This window comes from Manacus candei, unplaced genomic scaffold (genome assembly GCF_025592945.1).
Source record: "Manacus candei isolate 608988 ecotype Guabito, Panama unplaced genomic scaffold, ASM2559294v1 h1tg000023l, whole genome shotgun sequence".
Classification (NCBI taxonomy): Eukaryota; Metazoa; Chordata; class Aves; order Passeriformes; family Pipridae; genus Manacus; species Manacus candei.
Window position 1 is genome coordinate 15272950 of NW_026138071.1, and position 24451 is coordinate 15297400.

At 34.1% G+C, this 24451-nt stretch overlaps 1 protein-coding gene across 1 annotated transcript in view; it reads right to left on the reverse strand.

Moving 5' to 3' along the window:
* CCDC141 (coiled-coil domain containing 141) overlaps positions 1-24451 on the reverse strand; it is an 84641-nt gene that overhangs the window by 6189 nt on the left and 54001 nt on the right. Inside the window, exons 19-31 of the mRNA XM_051787291.1 lie at positions 23982-24161; positions 23094-23219; positions 22291-22479; positions 21809-21988; positions 20555-20704; positions 14393-14533; positions 13396-13590; positions 11633-11816; positions 10262-10371; positions 8478-8582; positions 7771-7854; positions 4246-5132; positions 2155-2327 (exon numbers count right to left, since the gene is read on the reverse strand). Of these exons, the coding sequence (XP_051643251.1) occupies positions 2155-2327; positions 4246-5132; positions 7771-7854; positions 8478-8582; positions 10262-10371; positions 11633-11816; positions 13396-13590; positions 14393-14533; positions 20555-20704; positions 21809-21988; positions 22291-22479; positions 23094-23219; positions 23982-24161 (2704 nt within the window). The remainder of the gene's footprint in view (positions 1-2154; positions 2328-4245; positions 5133-7770; positions 7855-8477; positions 8583-10261; positions 10372-11632; positions 11817-13395; positions 13591-14392; positions 14534-20554; positions 20705-21808; positions 21989-22290; positions 22480-23093; positions 23220-23981; positions 24162-24451) is intronic.

Here is a 24451-nt window from a genome sequence, read left to right on the forward strand (position 1 = left end):
AAGACGTGCTATGGCAATTTCTGGCCTTATATTTATACCGTTTTGCATTTAATAATTACAATAACTGACATGCAAAAATGACAACATTCTCAAAAGTGTCGTCAAAAGTTGTCAAAAGTTCTCAAAAACTATTACATAAAGTTACTCAGAATATGCCAAAAGGACACCCACGGTCACTTAATTTTTGAATGATGGCAACTCTCGGTAAAAACAGAGGATTGAAGGGCAGCCGTGACCTAGAAGGTTCATCTTTCAAAACAGAAAATGAATGCTACAAGAAAAGGATAGAATTGTCAAGCACTGGCAGCTCTGTAGAAGGCAAAACCTTACAGCAAAATATTGCTTAATGTACCATTTATGCAAGTCAGCTTGGTCACACAAGTTCTTTGCCGCATGTTTATAACAACCACACATAAAGTCACATTTTATTTTTATGGTAACTGAAAAATTCAAAATCATATTAATCATTAAAATTAGCTTTATTGTGAAATGACAAATACACTTTAGGAAAACAGGTGATTTTTATACCTAAGAAAATTCTTATAAATCTACATTTTTTGGATATGATGGAACTTAGAAAGTGGTTCATTAAACGTAGTATCAATTTTAGTTAGAATTTATTTGTACCCCCAATCTGCTCACCACCTCCTCCTCCTGCTCCCTCTCATATTGCTGTGAAGTTATATCATCTTGGGAACTTCTTTTTCAAAGTTACAAAATTTTAATAAAGTTGCAGTCACTGGGACAAAATGTTTAAATGTCAGTCTTCCATCTCACTGACCTCTGGCAATTTGCAATATATATTCTGCTCATAGCATGCTACACAGTAAAAGGCTTACTTCATTCCAGGAAATTATGCAAGAGGTAAATATTTCCTCTCTATAAATTTTCCATACCAATGTTGTTGTAACATAAAAGCTGGAAGCAAAAGATGCAGGAAAAATCATGTAGCTGTTTATCAACTCTTTTTACTGCACAAATACAACAAATACTGAAGTTAAGGAATTAAGTTATATTGGAGGATTTATAAATTAAGTCTTCCCTTGGCACTGTTAAGTCATTTTTATGCAATATTTAAACAAATTAGAACTTTAATTAAAAAACAATAGTTGTGGTTGTCCTTGTCAAGAATGAAATGCAACTTGTAGGCAAACAAAGTTCAGTTTGGATTTACTGCTTTGACATTTAGGAGAATTATATTTGACAAATCCTTTATTTTTTTAAAATTTGAATACACTTTTGAATATTCCCTCAATTTGGTTGATTTTGCTTGAAATCAGTGTGTTAAAAATTTTAAACATGCACATATGCTCACTGCATAAATTAGTAACTTTCTTGTCTTATACTAACCATTTAGAGGATTATTAGAAATATGTGTATCTTTAATTTTATTAGAAGGCCGAGCAAGGATCAGCCATCTACTTATGCTGACTGGTACGTTGGAACATTTCATTTTGTAAACGTTTGGTCTACTGTGTGTTAGATGCCACTTACACAAATCCTGAGGGTTCTGGGTCAATTCTGTAGCACAATCACAACTCTACTGAAACTGCTGCACCTTTCCTTTGTGGAGACTGTGTGCTGGGCTGAGACAGATTTAAATCTGATCTACGTCAGTTCACCATGAGTGGTAAGAAGCTTTATCCTACAATTACTTTTTTAAAGTATATGAGAAAATAACATGGTTGGAAATAATATAGTCTATGTTTAAAAAAAATATCATAAAATATACATCAGTTGGAACACTACCTGGGTGTATATTGACATTCAAAACCTACAACTGTTTCCAACACTTTGTAATGCCAACAATTTTAGAAAGCGAAACTCAGCCTCAGATTCAGAAAGCAAAACTCAGCCTCAGATTCTAGAAAATCTTCATAACTTTTTTTATGTCAACATCACTCTGAGAAAGTAAAACAAGCACATAATACTAGTAACAAGTAATATATCCATTGTGCCATCGAAGTGGTTTTGTACATACTGTGAAAGATGCCGTGTAAGAAAATCAATTTAATGTTGTCTTAGCATGTGAGAATTAAGTCTGGTGCAGTCGATAATGTACTTATTTCGTGAATAGCCAGTACATTAGTGATACACTAATATAGATGACACACAGCATTATCCAGTCTATTCTTGTAATAGGTGGCCTGTTACCTTTCACGTGAAGAATGGCACTGGATGAGATAGTGCCGTTCAAATTTTTAGCCCGAACAACATAGAGGCCAGCATCTTTATCACACACCTTCTGAATGAACAAAGTATGCTTTGTCTCCTTTTGTAAAAGCTTTAAGTGCTCATCTGCAGTCAGTTTCTGGCCCTCCTTGTACCTGAAGCAGAGAGTCAGTTTTCAAGTCAGAGTTATATCACCGTATGCCACGCAGAACTTTGCAAATTCAGACAATCCCCATAGCCCTACATTGACAGCAAGAGAGAGAGCTCACTGCTATGCTCTCATTTCTGAGTCTTAATCTGTCAATATGGATGAACAGTTAAACAATGCAAATTGCCGGATAATACATTCTTAACATTAAAAAATGTAGTTCTGAAAATGGTTTTCAATGAACAAGTCACAGTTATCTCACTGCAGTATTAGAGAGGTTACATGAAGGCCTGGGCCCTCAGTTTTGCACTGAAGCATTTTTGCTAGTAAGGTCTTGAGTCAACCCACATCCAACTCATGAATAGCTCTTAAGGCTCAACATACAAATATTCTGAACTTGTGTTCTCAGTATAAAGGACAGCCAAGGACCTTCCTCCATCCCAGCCCAGTTAATGTCTGCTTAGCTCACACCTTCAAACAGGATAGAACAATGCATCAGGAGTTACTTCAGAGAACTGGTGTCATATTCTAACACTTGAGGTCCTGTCACTATGTATTGGTATTGAATCCTGATTTACATACATACTGGAAATTAGAGAAAATCCTGTCTCTTCTTGCCTTGTGATGTTTCAGCATAAGCTACATTTAACCTAACACAACCACGCAAATATTTTTCCACATGTATATCTAATAAAAATGTTTACATCAGTACAAAATACATGTTATTGATTAATTTTTAATTAAAAAAACATCTTTTTTCTATTTCCATGAATTTCTAATTTGTAAAATGATTCCAGTTGAATGCTACTTTTTTTAAAGATAATATATCAACAGTGCATATATTTTCAAGCTAAATTAATGCTTTCTTACAATAAAATTAAGGTATCACTTGTTTCACCAATAATATTCCTCAATCTGTGCAATACTGGGATTTAAAACAAGGTAACTTTATTGATACCAACAGAGTATAGCACCAAGGTTGCAGTGTCCAGTATTTTTCTCAGTGCAACAGAAGAAATTTCAGTTTACCAAAAACTTACAGTTTAATTCTTCAAATGTGTGATAATAATATTAACATCAACATTTTTCCAGTAAGAGGCATATTTAATTGTAATACATTAAAAGAAAGGCCTCCATTGTGAAAGGTTAATGGAATAAGCGGAGAAAAGGCAAATGAGGTAAAAATGGAGGAATGCCAAAACATAAAGAACTATTACCAAAATCTTGAAATCCTGTCCCTCTTCTAGTCCCTATTCCTTTTGGTAGGGAAGAGTCATCCTAAAAGTTTATATTACATCATCTGTACTTCTCACAAATGCAGTATAAAGTAATCTAAATAGACATATAGCAATGAAGAGAGATTGCACATAAATATATCATATAAAACTGATTCTCTTAATGTAGATATTTAGGTGGATTTTTTAACCTGTAACCTCTTGTTTTTGACAACTGACTCTCACATATTTGTAAATGTGTACCTATCTTAATATATATGTAGTCACTATATAAATATTTTAATGTGCACACACATCTACGTATCTGTCCATACATAGTGCCCAGATCCTGAGAAAATGCAAATGAATTTATTTCTGCTAAATCTGTAGTGTGCAATTATTTTAAGAAATTATTGAACAAGCGAGATGTGATATTCTAGAATATAGAAACTATATGATGTATTTGCTTAAAAATAATTGGATATGCTTGGAGTAGTTTGATACTCTCATTTTTAAAATTAAGTACAGGGAGATTATTTCAAGTTGGTTAATTGTCAATAGGAATTTTGAAGGTGGAAATCATGCAGCAGTGTGGACTAGAAAGGATACAAGCCATTTATTCTAGTCTCTAGATTAACTGATTTGGTTATAAGTGGTTCATGGTGGCTTGCTACTAGGTATATTTACTACTTCTCATTGTAAGCTACCCACCATGTCAATGTAGGCTCTGGGAATCCCGTTACTTCTACTTCCAAAGTTACCGGAGAACCTTCCATGACGCTTTTGTTAGACAGAATCTGGGAGAAATTAGGCGCCTGTCCAGTTAGGTTGGCCATGCTGTTCTTTTCTGATGAACTTTTAATCTCTTCTCGGGTAACCATCTGCCTCTGACAGCTTCTGGTGGTGTCTGATTGAAACACGAAACCCGAGAATGCATCAGGCAAAGCATGCAGCCTGTCCCGGGTTTTAGTACAGTTATTGAAGTCATGCGATTGTTCTTGTGATTCTGCCGTGCTTTTGTGAAGTTCAAGGTGTTGTAAATGTGTTTTGCACACTTCACTCATCGTGCTAAATACTGGTTTGGCTTTTATAGTGCAAGAAGCAGTGCTAGTTTCAGATATTCCTTCCAAGCTGGCAGTCAAAGGAGATACCACTCTGGCTTTTGCATCAGAATCTGTTAGAGAGATACAAAACTTCTCAGAGTGATCTGATGGGCTTTCTATTCTATTAATTGTAGCATCAGCAAAAGCAGAATTTGTTAAGAGATCAGACACTTCCACCATTTTTTTCATACTAGTGGTTTTCTGCATTTGCAAGCTATAGGAGCTGACATGCAGACTATGAGAACTACAACAGCACTGATCTTCTAGCTCTGTTTCAGAATGTAAGAGGTTGGATTCTGGTGTCTCAGAAAGTGGTGGCAAAGAGATATCATCAGGTGATATACATTCATATTCATCTCCGGAGAGTATTTCTTCTGTCAGGAATCCAATCTGTAAACTATCCTCTTTGGCTGAAGATGACAGCTCTGTATCCTGTGAAATAAGATCCTCACCAGCTGGACAGATAACTGGAATATCAGCCAATATATTCCTCTCCTTGAATTAGGAGAGGAAAGAAGAGAAAGGAAAGAAGAAAAAGAAAAACAAGAAGAGAGAAAGAGTTATCATTCAACACATTCCCTTGTGCAGAATCTAGCAATAATATTTCTTCTAATTAAGCCTAATGCATTCTGAGCAAAAGGAAACGTGTGGAAAAAGCTAATTTGTCAGAAAATGTTGCAGCAGCAAACTGGAATTTCAAAGGGTTCAAATAGATTCTAGAAGACCTTATTCTAATTATATATAGGCATGTATTATAACAGTAGCAGTGAAAGAAAAATTACCTCTTTCTATAAACAAACGACAATCTGTGGATTTCCTGTAGGTGCTGTTTATAGGAACATTTGCAAGGGGAAGGTGAGGGAGGAGGTGGTCTAATTACATCTAAATGGGAAACAATTGCATAGCGATAAAAATATATTAACTTGACTGTTAATATTAGTATTAACAGTCAAGTTGCTGGACTTTGATTCTTTGAGAAAAATAGTCATGCTCAACAGTCAAACAATTAAAAAAACATCTTTATAATATTTTCCAAGCATTTTATATTTCCTCCATTTTTTTAAATTTTGCCAGCTGTTCCATGATCCTGCCAAATATTAAAAGGGAAAGCAATGTTAACATTATTTTTATGCTATCTTGGATACAGAAAAAAAAAATTCCCTTTCATCATGTTCCAAAGAGAATTAGGTGAGGCAGATGTGCATTAATTTTAATCACAAAGCATTAGAAACATTATCTGATTTGTTAATTACTTCTCTGCCTCTTAATTTTTATATGAATGTGTAATCACATATTCAGATTTCCTTTGTGCAAAGGCTCTCAGCAGAGGTATTCATAATGTTTTCTTATGTTATTCTTTCATTGCTGAGTTCTATACAAAAATATGTAATCTACCAAGCAAGGTGTCTATCACCAATAAATACATTAAAATACAAAAATACATTAATTTAAGCCCACTCAAATCGACTGAGTGATACACTGGATGCCATTGCTTTAAAAACCAGGTCTCTTGGGCAGCATCCAGTACAAAAGTGTAGCAGTACATTTGTTTTGTGTTTCTTTTGGCCTTACTGCTCTAAATATAAGCTAATATTAGTGCACAGAAGTAATAGAACCTCACATCTGCCCTGGTCCTTTAGATATGTTAGTTTTAATATAGATGTTTTTCCAAGTTACTACATTTGTTTTTTCAAAGCCATATGATTCATACCAGATCCATGAATAAATGACTGGAAGAAGGTTGGGATTTTACTGTGTTTATTTTACCAAATAATTCAGTTCAGTTGTGGGATGAATTCCAAGTCTGACTACTAAATGTGTTTTCCAGAAGCAGCCTATCATGAACTCTGAACCCTGAAGAGCTGGAAAATGACTCAGGGGAAAATGCTGTGGGAAAGAATGACAGGTGGGCAGCAAGTGAGCGAGCTGTCATATAGGCTTTGACAGTAGGAGAACTTTCAGTCCTGGTGTGTCACTTGGGATTAAAGAAGCAGGAGGATCAATGTGCCATGAGAAGGTCTAGTTCACTTTTTAGAGTGTTATATTTGAACCAAATTAATACTGCAAAAGTAGCTTGAAGAAGTATAGAAAAAATTAGAGATGGCTGGTCCATTAGGCAAGGAGGCTGGAGATGGACCAGGTCTTTCCTTCAAAAGAATGGAAACAGAAGTCTAGAGAGAAGAGCCTGATAGTTCTTTAAATGAAGTATGAAGTGATGAAAAAGGTGGAGGCATCATGGTTGCCGTAATTCACATCTGGTATTTGCTGTTTCGCATACCCTTGACTTCTCTCCTTGGCAGTTGAGGCACAGTCTGACAAGGACTGACAAAGCTGTGGCTTAGCAAAATAGGAAACAGGGCAATGGACATCTGCTGGGTGAGGTGATTAATCTGAAGGAGGCTCTTTGGAACAGTCACAAAATTTTGAGTGAAATCGGGGCTCCAAGTCAGTGGTGAAATTCCCACTGACTTGGAATGGAGGTAAAAGAATCAATTAGGCCTAATTTTGGCTCATCAGCAAATGACAGGACATTCTGTATTGAACTGAAGGGAATGTTATTAGTTGATTTTCTACAAAACATCACAATTTAATGTCTTGTAGTATTTATCTACCTTATCAGCCTGTAAAATGGAATTTTTAGATCTCTCAATCAGTTACCAATGGATCCTACCTTTCTAAGGAGTTAAATACATTAGCACCCACTCCAATTTACCAGACTATTTTCCATAGTAAATGATTTACATTTGCATTCAGGATGCCAAGCCTTCAAGACATTCTTTAAGCTAAAGTAAATTAATCTCATAAAACGTAGATCTTAGTATTCACTGTATTTCTAAGGCTTCATTTATTCTTTGACAACAATGTCACACTGAACTGCTGACAGCTGTAGTTGTGTTCCGTCATGTTTGCTATGAATGCTTTCCTGTTATTCCCATTATTGTTAATCAATTGCTTGTTTTTTCAGGTTTTTTGGTAATACTGTAAATGAGAATATAATCAAAGCTCACCAATCCATAACAATAGCCCTAACTTTTGAGACATAGCAAAGTAAGAAGTAGGATTCCTTTGAGAATACACAATGATGCCCATCAATTTGATTAAAAATAAATTAACAAGAACAGCGGACAGATACCTGTTTAGAGTTGGTAGGAGACAGAGTATTGCTTCTCTTCTCAGCAATGCTTTCTGAATTTGTAAGCAATTCACCTGACACCATCTGAAAGAAAATTGTTTTAAAAACCCACTTTTTTTTCCTGATTAAGACATTTATGATTCAACAAATTATCATAACTTCCACCATTACTTAGCTCAAATTCTGAGCTATGAGATTTCTCTCATAGGATAATACTTATAAATCAAACACTTTCAGAAATTGTATCTAGGCATCATATGAATACTAGGGCTCTGGGACATACTAACAACAGTATCCTCTATTACTTCCTATATTCCCTTCAGTCTTATTACAAAGGAGACAGCAGAATGTACTCTTTCCTCAAGGAGGAATGGACACAAAGAAGACATCTACACTAAGGATATTGTGGCAATAGGATCAAAGAAAAATTGGTAAAAGATTAAGAATATAATATTATTTTAGAAAAGGAGATATATAGGCATGTTAAAAGGACACTAAAAAAGAAAACTCAAAGGGAAGAATATGCGGATTGTATAGAAGGAAAAGGGATAACTGAAAAAAACTGAAAAACAATTGATGAAGACTGCACTGATAAAACCCATCTTAACAGAGGCTTCAAGACAGAAAAGCAAGAAACTTTCCAGCAATACACAAAGTCCTTTAAGAAACATACTTCTAGTTATTAAAAAAAAAAGCATATAACTAACCTGCTGCTTTTGCTCCACAACTTTGTCTTTACCAGTCTCACATGCTTCTTGGCCATTTATTTCTTCTTTTTTAACAGTAACCAACTCTTCAGAAAACTCAACTTTCTGCCATGTGAAGAGAAAATCAAGTAAGATTATACCCAATAGAAAATAGCAATTCTTGGCTGCACACTGACTTATGCTCTGTACAGCAGAGGGAAGAAAAAAAAAATAAAGAAGTGAAGTCTTATCTAAAACCTGTCATCACACAGGTGTAAATTGCTTATGGCAAGGAAATGCAGCAAAACCTGATTAATTCATTCCTGGATAAGCAAAGACAATATTTTTCAAAGCTGAAAGAATCTTTTCTGAGGCAAGGAAATTACAGGATGCCAAAGACTGAAGAATTCCAGTGGCTATTCAAGAATCTGAGGAATATTAACCAATTTTGTACCCAACTTCAGAAAGGGGAAACAAAGGATTAAGAAAGTAAAACTATTAGGAAAAAAAAAAAAGAGGATAAACAACAAATCCAGAAAAATATCAGGATTTCAGGAAGACTCAACTTTCACTAGAGTTTAGGAATGGTTCTGTGTGAAAAAAAGTGTTCTCCATCTCTTTGATGAAAGATAACTTTAAACTTATCAAAATTTGGAATTGGACTTTGATGATCCTTGTGAGTCCCTTGCAACTCAGGATATTCTATGATTCTATGGAAATTAGACAAAACTATTACAATTAGTTTGAAATTCCATTTCTCTTGAAAAGACCATATTATGTTGAGCAAGCAGAAAAGATGAAAGGGTCAAGCCCTGTTTTGACAGAACCTGGGGTTAGCATGCTGCACACAATAGCATTTATGTAATACATGGGCTGGGAGAAGAACTTAGAAAAACTGAATTGGTGTTTTTGTTGAAGTTTCTTTATAGTCACGGTGCAAGGCAAAGCCTTCTTTCCACTCACCTAATGAATTTTGGAACTCATTTATGTTTCTGGCATCTCTTACCACTTTTAAGGATATTAATGAATAATCTGAATGTTTGTCAATTTTATAGTATAATCCCATCAAAGAAAAGTGAAATAACATTAAGTATCAATAAAAGCAGGATATTTAAGCATCTTAACTTTTTCAACTGCACAGAAGAATTAACTCATTAGCTACTGCTATATGTGGGACATTTTTCAAGTATTACTTTGAGAATGGGGAGGTGGAGTAGCAGTTCTTCATTACAGAAATCTAGCCCTATCAGTTGTGCTCCATAATTCCTCCTCACTTAATATGTTATACTTAATTACACCTAAAGTAGCTTATCAGAATATGAAACTAAAGATGTTGTGGTTTTCTCTAATTTTTAAGTCAAAAGCAATGCTTTTCTCACTCAATTTACTTTGGTTTTAACACAACTTTTGGGATATCTTCTCCAAGAGGGAGCCAAGCTAAGTTGTTTGGTATTTTGTATATCTAGCAGTTACCTGTATTTTAGTATCAAAGGAATAAGAAATATGAAAAAAAGCGCATTTGTCTAGATAATCAAAGAAATTGTGACATTTTCCTCTAAAGGTTTCTTGAAAGCAGTAACAGCTCTGAAAGAAGCAAACAAAAAGAAACCTAGAAGAAATATTTAGTGCACAAACAAGCAGCACTTCATTGATTCGTGACAATCATTACCAAAGGTAGTGGGAAAGAGAAAATTAAGAAGTGTTTCATACTGCCATAGATAATCCTCAGCTAAAAACACCATTTCAGACATTAAGCCCAACAAGATGATGTAGATGCAACACATTCTCCAGATTAAAAAAAATACCTTTATCTCCTTAAGTTCTCTCAGAGATGTACACAACTCTTCAACAGAACTAATGATTTCTTTGTACTTCAATACAGTTTTTTCAACATGCTTCTTTCCTTCTTCAATACCTACAAAGGCAAAATAACATGAAAGTAGAACAGAATGCCTCAAACAGATCAGTATAACAATCAAGGTTCTTTGTAATTGCAACACATAATTACATTTTTCTATGTTTTGTTTTGCTGAATTCTGTGATTCACAGTAATGGGGTTTCCTACCTCTTACTAGCTTACTTGAGATGGACTCTCATAGTCACTGCAGGGCTTCTGTCTCTTTAGTGATACTGCTTTAAAAGATGCTGACCTCATAAGGTGTCTCCTAAACTAGTTGCCATATTATACAGCTAGGAGGCACTTAGATCCCTGTTATAAGAAGTACAAAACAAAGGCATGATAGAGAGCTTTTTCCCTTGTAATAACTTAAAGAACCCAAAGTAGCTTCTTTCTCCTGGCATTCCTAATCAGCTGTTGACAAGAATCAGTTCTGTCACCTCCTTTCCCACAGATAAGAATGTTTAAAATACTGAGGAGGCTTAAAAAAAAAAAAAAAAAAAGAGAGAGAGAGAAGAAAAAGAAGTGATCTGTGCTCTCTGAATTGTCTTTCTGGCACTAAATTAGAGGAAATTAAAAGCTTGACTCTTGAAATTTTTTTCAGATTTACTACTTGAATTTACTACTTGAATTTACTACTACAGGCTACACAGCATCTTTGCACATTGGGATGGTCACCTTATCTTTGGATAAAATAACTTTATAAAGTATATAAAAATTACAAACTGGAGGGATAAAAAAGAAAAATATGAAGTTCTTTTGACTTCTGTTTTTTTCAGTCAACAATGTTCCAAATCAATACAATAGTAAATACAGTATCTACATAGCAATCTATATTGTTTGCTAAAAAAATTTGGCAATCAAGTCGCACTACTTATTCACAGTACTAATGTAAAATGTTAACTTGGTACTGAGGTATCAATACTATATCCCTAAAACATACTCTGACTTCAAAGGCTTGCCTCTCTGTTATGAGATAGTTTAAACCATGAAGTCTTAATTCCAAGCTCATGAATATTACAAGGACATTTACTTTTCTATTTCAAGGTGAACTTAGGTTGTATACAGAAAAGTAAGTAAATACCAGACTGTATAGTACAAATTTTTTATTTCTTGTAAATATTTATTTTGAAATCCTTCAACCTCTTCCAGCAAATACTAGAAGACAACATTTGATTTTTGAACTCGATGGGATTTTCTTCTTAAATGAATAAATCTAGGAATCTGTTTACAAGTTACCGTATTTTTTCCCAAAGTACATTACCAGATATGTCCTCACCATATAGCTGTTCAGCAAGGTCCATAATCTGCTGAATTTTTTCTTCTTGTTGAGGCACTGTAGGCTCAAGAAACTTATTGAATTGCTTATAGAGTGTCTCTATTGCTTCTCTTGTTTTGCATTCTGCAGAATATTCGCCAACTCTAATCACTGTTGCACTCACATCTTCAAACCAAAATTGACACTGAGGAATAAAAAACCTGTGTTATAATGGCTTATTATCTCCGGTTCGAGCTGTTGTAGAACAGTCTTAGATTGTAGGATTAGTCTTAGACTTTCCATGATCAATGGTATACAGTATGTCTTAGATTTTCTGACTTTAATCTAACCTGAAAAACATTTCTTCATTACTAATGGTGTTTCAAGTATTAACAGTTGTTAAATTTTCATTAAACATTCGCCCATGCTCATCTTGCAAGCATGGTGAGGTTATTGGTTAAAGGTTCTGCAAATGTAAGTTTTATTTCTTATTTCTTTCCACCTTATATATCAACTGACTAATTTCAAAAATTTCATATTATGGCCACAGTTATTCTATTGTAAGGGCAGAAAGGTTCTCTAAATTTATTGTGCCAGTAAACAGGGTTTTTGGTCTCAGCAGCCATTAAAGTTGTGAGGAATCTTTCTACTGACAAGAACAGGCTTTAGAACATACCCACATTAAACACCTTTGTTAACAATACTCAGAACAGGACAGAATCTGGTGTTCATTCAGTATCACCAGTATTGCACCACTACGGGAAGCAGTTAATAACCATAATTTCTAACTGCCATTGAAATCAGTATTTAAGTCTGTGTCTATTTACTGAAAGAAAAGTTTTGAGTAAAAAGGGATACTTTAGATTGAGTAAAAAAAAAAAAAAGTTTTTAGTTCTAAGAAATAATTTATTTCAGTTAAGTGAAAAGTTTAAAAATGTAAATGTGCAACAAATTTAACAATTTGCTTTGTTAATGGTATATGAAAAGCATTGATCAGATCGCTGGACACTGAAAACATATTTTAAACAAAACTTCAGTATTGTGATCCATCATTAAGGGAACTTGTCATGCACTTAGATCCCTTTGGAGATATGAACAGTGCTATTTCTAAAAATAAACAATGATGACAGGAACGTACTTGCCCCACAGCAAGAGCACCAACACAATGTGGCAAGAGGGGAAAACATTGTTACAATACTGTTATGATCTTTTGTTTGTTTGTTTTTAAAAGAGACAATACATGAGGCAGTCCTCAGACACATTAAAATAAAGTTATGAAAGTCACCAAAAAGACAGACTGCAGTTCAGAAAAAAATTATAAATATACTGAACAATTTAGTCTATTAAAAACAATTTATATGCTTCTGCTAAGGAACTAAATATTTTACATTTCAGTTCCAGAATTATATAAAAGACAGTGGGTACTGTGATAATCTGGCTCTAATGGTTTGATGGCTATTAGAGAGGGCCTTGTTGCACTTTCTGTGTTGCCTCAGAGCACACTTAGAGAAAATGAGCTCCTAAGTACGGTCATAGATATGCTGAATGGGAACGAAAGTCATATGGAGGTGGAGACCCCAGTCTCCCAAATATGATCACATTGCGCATTTTTTCCCCCCTTTCACCACGAGTTTACAAAGAAACAACAAAGGAAAATAAGGGGTTTTTAACCAATTCATTACTTTCAGAAGCCACAGATTATGCCTGAGGCAGTTATAGGAAGTTTTATCTGTTATCCTGCATCATTATTACAGCCACAGTGGGGGTCTCAGGTTTACTAGTACCTCTTTCATCATCTGTTGCAGTTGCTCCACTAGATCCAGATTTTGCTTGTAATCTTCCACAACCATGCTAAAGTCATTCAGTTGTTTTTGTAAGTCACTGATTGATCCCAAGAGGTCTCTAACTTTAGCATTAGGTTTATTTGCAAAAGAGTCAAGGATGTGCTTCTCTAAATTATCCATCTTCTTCTTAAGAACCTGTTTAAAAGATGTAGCAATGTAAAATAACATAGCAAAAATGTTTCTATTTTTAGGAATAAAATTAAACAAAAAAAACATGGGAAAAGCATACAAACTTATTTCTTGTCCTGTGTTTTAAAAAGTTTCTGTTTCAAAAATCAAAGGAAACTTGAGGGCCTCCACAAAGCTGATTAAAATCAATGTAAATTATCTTTATTAAAGGTATAACTGAGGTAACTTTTTTCAGCTAAAATATAAATATCTGTAGTAATAAAACATGGTCATGCATGAATTGCAATTAAAAAGGTCATTGGAGGAACAGTTTCTGGTGAATGCAAAGAATGGGTAAGGCTAGCAAGGTTCTAAGTTGCAAATGAGCATGATCAACTCCGGGCAATGGATACAACAAAATATTCTGAAGAAAAAAGTTCATTTTACATGATGAAATGAAAAAGACAAGAAAGTAGCTTGATGCAAAAGGTAATTATTTTGGTTTTTTAAGGAGAGGAAAGACTAGGTCACACATATTGTGAAGGAACAGAGGCAAGAATAAAAAAATAAATAGAAAAATAAAGAAGGATTAAAGGAGTGAAGACAGAGAAATCAGGAAATGAGATAAGATCATTTCACTGAAGGAAATGGAAGAATAATGGGAACAGAATAACAAAAAATGTCTCAGTCAATGACTGAGACAGGGGAATGATATAAAGCTGAGTAACAGGGAAGTTCACAACATATTTTGTGTCTCCTCTGATGTGCCTGGCACAGGCCACAGTAATTCAAACAGTGAAGCCTTTACTAAACCTAAAATTTCTATTACCTGTGTTTTCTCTGCATATGTATCAACTTGCTGAATCTGTATTTTAAGTACTTTCAAATTTCGAGCTTTTTCAGTTTTCTTCATATAGTTGAACTTCAAATTGTTGAACTTCTTTTTGAGATCTTTAAACGATTCTTTGAGCTGAAACAGAGTAAGATTATTTTTTAGTAAAAAAGAAGAAATCAGTACATATCAATTTACATTTTTTCAAGAGCTGTTTAATGGAAAATTTGAACACTTAACATTTAAGACATAAATTAATAATACTGTGCCATCTCATAAAGCATCCTTATTTCCTCAGAATTTTTTTACAGTAATGGAAAACTCATTCTTGCTAAATCAAAATTTTTGCATTCTGAATGCAGAGTATTTTTTTCAGAATGGCTGGGGCAAGAAAAGAACTGGGGCAAAGGATGAGATCCTTGCTTAGACAATCTATGAAAAAATCCAAGATTTATCATTGATTTTAGCTAGAAGTAGATGTCCTTCAAACACTTTAATCCACTTAGTGGAAATGATAGCCATGTGAATGTATACCCATACTTAGTTTCAAGAAAAACATAGTTTTGCTGGGCCTGGGCAAGTAAATTTGTATTTCTGTACCTTTCTCCTGCAACACAACATTCAGTTTATTTCAGGTTGGGGGATTTTTTTTGTTGGCGTGTTATCCCATCCCCAACCCTTTTTCAGAAGTCCTGCTTCTGAAAAGAAGTTACATATGGGCTTAATTTTATGCACTGTGCTAGTCCAAACATCTTAGTACAGCTTTTCACAGCGTACAAAGAGGAATACAGCTCTTTGTAGGATCAAGATGTAGACTATATAACCACCTGACTTCTGAATAACTATGCAGAGAGATCCTGCTTAACAGATTCAGAAAGCCCCACCTAACTCCTGTTAGATAGATTTGGTACCATGTGATAGCATTATTACCAATTAGCACTGACTTGGTGCAGCAAGCCCAACACTAGGGAAAATTATTCTTACAATAATATAAATTGTAATGAACTAGTAGGTCCAATTATTAGGTGCCCATGCCTTCCTTTTCAGATGGACTTACATCAGCTGAGATAACTACTATTAAATCTGGTAATATTAAATTTGCTCTAAAACTCATTACTTAGATGGAATATAGCTATATTTTCTTTAATCTGCAGAAAATATTACAAAAGCCAGAATGATAGGAATGACACCAATGAACCTCTAAAAGGCTACAATTTCATTTACACACATATAGATCAGATGCATTGCCAATTTACCAGAAAGAGTTAATACACATCAAAAAGAAGAGTGATATAGGATTAACATAACTTTAAAAGGACTATGACATTTTAAGCATAGTTTTATTTATATTTTTTCTTTAAAAGCTATGCAATTTTTGATTTTATTTACAATTTCAAAACATTCTCTTGGATATTACAACTACTTTCAAATTTCTTTAAGCAACAGACAAGCACTGGACAAGTGAAAAACTTGCTTAAAATAGGTACTATTTTAATTGCATTGCAATTCCATGACCACATTTTCAAATTATTTATAATTAATCCATAAAATTTGAAATGGAAGAATATAAAAATGACTGAAATACTGATTATAAGAGTGTCAGATCATTTAGGTAAATAATATTTTGCTTTTAGGATAATGTAGAATAAATTATGTAAAATTAAATTTGTCTAAAGACACTTATAGAAAAGAAATGCAGCAGTTCTAATGCTTTAGGATCTATTCTTGCAGACACACAAATGCAAAGAACGTAACTTAATTAGTGTTAACAAGTTCAAGTCATATCCACAATTTGATAACTAAATATGTATTTGAGTCTTTTTTAATATTAAAAAGTCCTACTGCCTTCCCCCTGCCCCCCTCCTTCTCCCTGCCAAGGAATCCAGCGAGTAACGAATGTTTATTTTGCAGCTACTGTTATTGGAACAGCTAAAAATCAATCACCATTATTATTATTATATACTAATGTTAATCCATCAAGGGATATATTTTTCATTTTCATTTCATCTAGTGGGATGTTGGCACATTATTTCAGCAGTGAATAAACAGATGGTGCTCACTCAGTGTAATGAAAAGGAAGGGAGTTCTATCACTGGCACTGTGATCTCCAGTTAGTTTAAGCTCTTTACCCTGCCTAAGTACGCAGAATAATAAAATCTATCTAAAAGCCCTCCGTTAATAAAATAGCTTCTGCAGAACAATATTTTTTTATTCAGAACACAAGAGCCTTATTTGCTGCTCCAATTTTGAGGGAAAGAAAAGATGAACAAGAGTTTATTTTAGTTTATTTCACTAGTTTATGCACACACATAGGCTGGTAGTGATAATTTATAAGGGCAGAGGCTCTCCTCATAGCTGTATGTGAAATTAGATCTCCTTGTTTCAGACATGATGGCTCATGTGTCAAAGGTCTGCAGCTGCTGTCACTCTTCGCTTTTAGCCTCAGTGGAAAAATCAGATTCAGCTCACACTTGTACATCATCCCCTCAGAGTGCATGAACACAACTCCTGCTATCACCGGCAATTGTACCAAGGACAACATATGGCTCCCAATTTTTAGAAATCTGAATGTATCTCAGTTTGGGAAAGATTAAATGAAAAATAATAAAGGAACTATGCATCCTTTATGCTTCAGTGACTTTAGCCTGATGGTTTAATGGACCTTTGTGCCTTATCCATTGTGTCATAGTCATTAATCAGGAAGCTGTTCCTAACTATAGTTTCCCTGTCATAGGTGGAGTATGATAGTTGAGGAGAAGGGTTTAAGTACCAATTGCTCCAATTTATCATATGACTACAAAGTCAATGGAAAAATTAATTTAAAAAGCTGTTTTAAACATGTTTTTGTTAACAGTACCATTCCAGTAAATGCTTTGATTCCTGTGTGATCCACTCTAGGAGGGACTTCAATGTTGTTAACCCCTCAACTTTCCCTTTCTATTCATATATAAAACATTTATTAGCATTTATAATCAAAATACCCCATGAAAGCAGGTTGCCGAAAATAGATTTTCAAAGTGACAAAGATTAAGAAACAGTCAGACAAAGTGGGAAGAAAGAAAAGGTGCTGTTCAAGTCATTAATTATTACTTTATTCCTGGGGCAACAATCAACATAAATTGCAAGGTAAGAAGTGTGTTCCATATCAGTTCCTACTGACTTGTGAATAAAGATAGTTCATTACCATTTATGGTTAAAATCTATATTTTCAGTCATATCTTTCCATAAGTATATAAATAACGACATGAAAAAGAAATTAGATGACTAGGGAGAGCTGAGAACTTACTTCAGGATCTGTTACTCTTTTTTTGCAAGTTTTGTGCAGACATGCCTAAACGTTATTTTTTAAGCGATCACCTAAAGAAAAGGCTATTTCATTGGAAAACTTATCATATGCAATTAACTGTGTCACTTATAATTCCATGAACAGATTCAATGTAGTATTAAGCTACAGTTACCTGAGGCTAAACTCAGCTCTATCACAAATGATTGCAGTGTAATGCAGCAGAGTTGCAGCTCTTCAGAGGCTACCACCCAAACTAGCCAGCGAAGTAAGAAGCCCAAACCAACAAATACAGATTCTAAAAGTCATATGAGCTTTCCTTACACTTTTCAAAGATGTAGAGGGCATAAATTCTTTTTTTTTTGGGCCTTGCCAAATTCTCTTTACATTAGAGAAGGCACACAAAAGGCATGCATTTTACTCTTCTGTCCTCCAAGACTGTTTCAAAACTCAGGCTATAGATCCTTGGCTATGAATTTCAGTATTTGTTTCCTTGTTTCTTATAAAATCACTAATATGTTACAAACACAGGGAGCCAGCCAAGGCCTCTAAGTATTTCTTCAAACACCAGTTGAGTCCTAATCACCAAAGCCCTCTCTGACATGCTGTATTTACACACTTAAATTAATTACATTAAACATAAATTAACGTAAGTATTTACAGCAGAATCCCAAATATTTTCAGTTAACTTTAAAGTTTGCTCTGTACACTGATAAATCACAACTAAATTATCTGGTTGGATGTTTAGTATGTGATAGTCATGAACAGCTGCTGCTTGCTGCTGGCACATTAAATATTCTTTTGCTTAGACACAGTAGATAGTAAATAGTTTGTTCACATGGGTCTGCAACATACTAGCAATACTCAATTTCTGATGATTAGATTAACAAAATCTAAAAATCTAAAATACTGAAGTGAATACTCATAACTAATATTCTTGAAGTAGTTTAGTGGTTTCCTGACCCCCCAACAGATATTAATGGAAAAAAAAAAAAAGACAGATATTTTTAGGAAATATCTTCATCTTCTATGTTATCCTCTAATAGAAAAGCATTCTAAAGTAAAAGGTATCCACATGCCAAATTAGTATATTTCATCTAGTTTACATTCAAGATTCAATGAGGTTTGGGGGATGACAGGTTTTAACTTAACCAATCAACATGGCTTCCCAACTGAAATTGAAAAACAAAATAAACCCCAATAATAAACATTGTAATTGCTATGCAATTATTTTACAGAATGTGTCCAGTAACTATAAGACAAAACATACATTTTGCCATATAGGGCATGTGGTGAGTAATACATCACTGATGTGACTTTTCATTTAAATTTGAGAGACAGAAGGTTGTTTTTTTCTCTCTACTCCCTGCTCTCCCTGATAGTCTAACTAGTAATAAAAATAGAAAAATAGTTCTTCCTAGAAAGGAGTCATGTTCTCTTGCCCTCATTATGTAATCCTAGAATCAAAGAACAGAAACAAGGGATTACTTTAACAGTGTGCCTTTGAATATGGCCAGTTTACAAACAGACTGCTCAGTGAACATTTCCTTTTCTTCAGCAAATTTGAGGGGTTTTCAGTAAAAACCTAACTAGAATACTTTATTTCAAATGTCAAATATTCTGATTCTGCCATGACACTATGAATTATAATGGAACTTCTTGTTTAGGTACTTCATGCTTTCATTCTCTTCTACAGCATAGTTCCCTCTGCCAGAGTTCTCCTTACCACCTGCTGTTTCTGTTACCTCCTCAGTCAAGGAGACACCACAGGAGACTGATGCACAAAAGATCAAAGTGAAACACAGCTTATAACTGGAAAAGAGACTAGAAGTATAACTGATACTAAAAAAAATCTTTTTTGATCAATGTGTTTTTTCAATTTCAAGTTATCTTTTTGTGAAAATGGATACTTCTCATAAACAAACAATATACTGTAAAAGAAAAGAAAATCCAAACAATAATTTTTTCATTAAAAATAATTGGGACAAAAATCTCAGTCATCTATTCACTAGTGATTTTTAGAAAATACAATCTTTCTTTACTTGGGTGTGGATTTACTTAGCAAAAGATAAAAATAAGAAAATACAACTTTAAATGTCCTGTATTTTTACTACATATGCTTCACACTGTAGGGAACATTAGTTTGCAATACTTCGAGCTCAGAATCCATTTCAGTACTTCATGGATGCAGAGAAGTGCAATCCACAGAACATTAAGTTTAGAGCCCATCAGCCTCTTATTTTAATGGATTACTCTGAGAAAATTAATTCTTTGAAATATTTTTCATAAATTATTTTTTTTGCAGAAACAACTATCCAATTCAACTTGCTAATTTGTGAATGGATTTTTATTTGGCCTACCAAGATGCTAAGTTGGTAATCATATTAACTGAATTTCATATTCCTAACTTAAGTTCCATAATGCTAAATTCTAGTCTCTTGTGCCAATGAACCTTTCCTCCTAGCAGTTTAAGTATCATATCTTTTGCTAATGAAAAAATGTTAAAAACTAAATTACTCTGAAATTTTCATTAAAATACTGAAAGTTCTTTCTAATAGCCTTACATCAGCAATTTATATAAATTCTACTTTTGTTTGAAACTTTAGCTCCGTAAGAGAAAATCTGAAGACTCATGTTTCAGATGGAGCTGGCTGAGAAAATATAGCTGCTCTATTTCCAGTCCTCTTGGTACAGTGAAAGCACTTTATTGCCAGCCCAACAGCTTGATAGAATCCTGAACTGCAGAGGCACACAGATTACTATTGCTCCTGTATGGATCCAAGGTTGCTGTTTTTCTGGATACATATGAAGCATTTAGGGGAATGGTAAACAGATATAGAACACAACAGCCCTTTAAACACATTTATCACATTTACCTCATTTATCTCCTCTTGAGTGGTGCAGTGTTGGAAATGCTGTGACAGTTCTTCCTCATACTTATCAGCTTTGGAGTTCCAGTTAATGCTATCACACTCAAATCTAGCAAGTTCTTGCTTCAGATTCTTTACAGAAACATTCAAGCAATTCTAATTGGGGAATAGACACAGAAATTTATTGATCTCAAGAAATTTATTGATTTAACCAATCTAAAATAAAAATAATTTGAGGCAGAACATGCTTTGTCAGTCACAATGGACTAGAGTAAACTATTAAACCTCCGCTGTAATGAGAGCAGGTACATAGCAGTTTCAATCACTAGTAGTCTGGGGAGTAGTTTTGGGTCAAAGGCACAACCTAAACATGGTGTCTTCTCTGAGAAAAGAGGAAATGACCTACTATAGTCCTTTACAACCTGCTGAATAGCTCTTTTCTGCCATAATCAATACATGGAGTCTGAAGGGCAGACCAGCAATGTGAATAAGCTAGGCAAGTCATAAGGAATGTCTTGCTTTCTTCCTAAGTAAATACACTAACACAGGACAATGAAAGCTCTGCTCTGACTAAATACCTCTTTTCTAAAATTATATCCATCTTGTCATGCAAATCAGTCCTGAATCCACTAATAAGGTAACATGGTTATTATATTTCTTTTTTTGTTCTTCTGCTATCTTTCTTTATAGGAGAATAAATATGCAAAGCATCTTTTACAAGGTAGTAGGGTTCTAATATATAGATGTGGCATCCCAGAAACCACCATCAGGGCCTGGAACATCACAAAAAATACTAGAGGACAGAAAGTCATGCTTTTTTTTTTCCCCTGACCAATGATATTTTAAGATCAATTTCCTCCCTATTTCAAATCTATTTCAGTTTTCTAGAGTAAATCTGTTCACAGACCACTGAAAAAAGAAATCAAGAATTCAAAGAAATTATTTTTTCTTTACGAAAGCAATTTGTAATGTAACTACTGAAAAATAAGTTTCATCATTTAATGTCTTCAAACATTAAATATATATATTTTATATATTATATATTTTATAATATTATATATCTTCAAACTCTAAAGGTAGAAATCTTACAATTATCAACTATTTTGCATTTTATACCTTGCTTTTCAAAAAAATGATCTTAAAGCTCTTTAATTTTCTCAGAGAATTAATACATTCTTGTACATCTAAAATTCAGCCAGATAGCTCCAATAATCTTCCACATTTATCCTTGATTTCACAAATCATTATAATTATACTCACACACTGCTGCACTGCAGACAAGATATCCACTCCCTGGGTAATAAGTAGTTTATATAGCTGTCTAATATGTGCATGTTTCTCCTGAGAATTCACAAGGTAGGCTTTAGCATGGTGCACATTTTCAGGGTCCTCACATATTTCAGGAATATCCAGTTCTCCTGATTTTGATAGACATTCCAGCTGAAATACATAAACATATAAAGCAATGTGTGTTTAAAATAGCTTACAATTTCTTCCTTACCCACCTAAACTTTGTTGAGGTGAGTTTAAGTAATTAAATTTGGGTTCAGATCTGAATTTTAAATTTTACAAACTTCATGCAGTTTTAGATCCAAAATTTTATTCTGTTCAATAGGCTGATTAATGCTATTTCTTTGGGGGAAAAGGAAAAAAAAAAAAAAAAAAAAAAGACAACAGGGACCAAACCCAAAGAGAGTTTAACTGCAAGGGGAAGAATGTATATTTTAAAATATAATACTCACTTCTTTTTTAATGTGATGGAATTTGACTGTCTTGTTGAAAATCTCCTCATATTCTATCATTGCATCCTTTACTGTTTGATGGAAATTAATAAGCTCACTTATTCTTTCAGAGTTCTCTTTCACAGGAAATCCTTTCTGGCTTGGCAATTCTAATAATTTTATCAGGTACTCAAGCTCAGCATTCAGTTGCTAGCAAAAATAGCAGAAGTTACTCAAATTGCACAAATATACTTGCAATTTTTCCTTTACATTTGATGAAATAACCATCTGACAATTGTAAATTGCCTTTGAGAAAAGTCAATGTCATACACTTTAAAACAGTCTCCACATACTGTACTTTTTGCTAGACACAAATTTCAGCTGTCACTGAGAAACAGCCTTGGATGAAAGCAAGTCAAACATAATTATAGGGCACTGAATTGCTAAAACTCAGACTATTCACAGGAGGTAGGAAGTTCAGTATGAAGTATCTCAGCCTAAAGTATCAGTACTCTGATAAAGTATCAGCAGCTCTAAACTCAAAAGCACGAAGCTGATACTCTCCTTGCACTTCCACCACCCCAATGCTTGTGTGTCACTTTAATACATAGCTAACACTTCACAACATATTCTGTGGATACTGAAGGTAAAATATCTTCTCCCCTACCTTAAAAACACACACAAACCCTTCCTCTTTGAAAAGTCATGTAAAACACAAAACACTCTAACCCCAGACAGTCTCTGGGGTCAATATAAATGTGGATTTTTACTGCACCAAAAAGAGCTTTTGATCCACCATTAACTCCACTAGATTGGTCTCTCACCTGAAACTGTGGTTTCATTTGGTTCACCTTTTTCTGTAGTTCCAAAACAATTAAAAGGTCACTTCCAAGGTCAACTGGTGCTGCAAGCTGGAGAGCCTCTTGAAGAATCTCTAATCCACAGGTAGTCTAAAATATAATCAAACAGGTGAGTATCTCTAACTATAGTGAATAAAAACCCCCACATTTAAATTCAAATCTAAATCTGTAATAAGAACTTTCTCAAATCAGACACCCAAATGCTGTCACTGAAGCCTCTCTGCCTCAAACCCTCTGACTGACCAGGGTGATAAGGAACCTTTAGACAGCTTGAGAAAACAATTCAAGCACCGAGACTAGAGGACCCACCCACACACTGTATTTTCTGTGATAACAGATGTGGTGGTGTAGTGATAAGTTGCACTAGAAGAACAGTGGCTACAAACTTCGTTCTGCTACTAGTCTAGATAGTGTTGCTTTAACAGAGCACTGCACACTGTCCCTGTGCCAAAGAGGTTTCAATTCTCTTTCTGTATGAATATGGTTGGACTTGAGTTTAGTAACTACTCGGATACAGTTTAGTTTAGTAGCTATTTAGTCACAACAAAATGTTGGTTTAAAAAAAAAAAGAAAGAAAAAAAGGCAAAAGAAAAAAGTATTGCTGGTAAAGCATGGATTAAACTTGTTTAAAACTTAAAATTTGAAGTGGAGACTAGGACTTGTATGCATTTCAGTAAGGGAAATAAGGATCAAAAACATTTCATGCTTCCTGATGACTGAATGGCAGAACAGACTATGGAGAAGTATTGTAAGTACCTTACTGATCATCACTGTTTCTTAAACGATATCTAAAATAGTTAAAGAGAGAGTCACAAACAAATGAATAACAATCACAGTTGCTATTTTACTTACAATTTTTAGTTGTTCTTTAAATATCTGGCACTGTTGCTTGATGGGTTTTACTTGAGTAATTTTAAAATTCCAGATTGCCCAAAGTTCAGTCAGCTCTTTCCTTTCTTTATTCAGATTAAAAATGATATCTTCTGTTACTTGTACAGATTTTTCTACTTTCAATATTAAGCACTCAATTACCTGGCAAATAAACAGACATATTTTTTCCCACATATATTTTTATAAAATACAATTAAAACCTCATGATACTAAAGTCTCAACAAAGCTTAATAAAAAACCAGCTATTCTAGTGTAACTTTTTTAAGATTTCTGTTACATTCAAATACACTTTTCTCTTAGAAATAGGTATAGATCAACAGAATTTATATACTGAGGACATCTCTAAAGTTGGAGTTTAAAACCCAGAACAGGTCAGTAATGACTGAATTATTGCCATCTGATGGCTGTTTAACACTCATACAAAATACAGT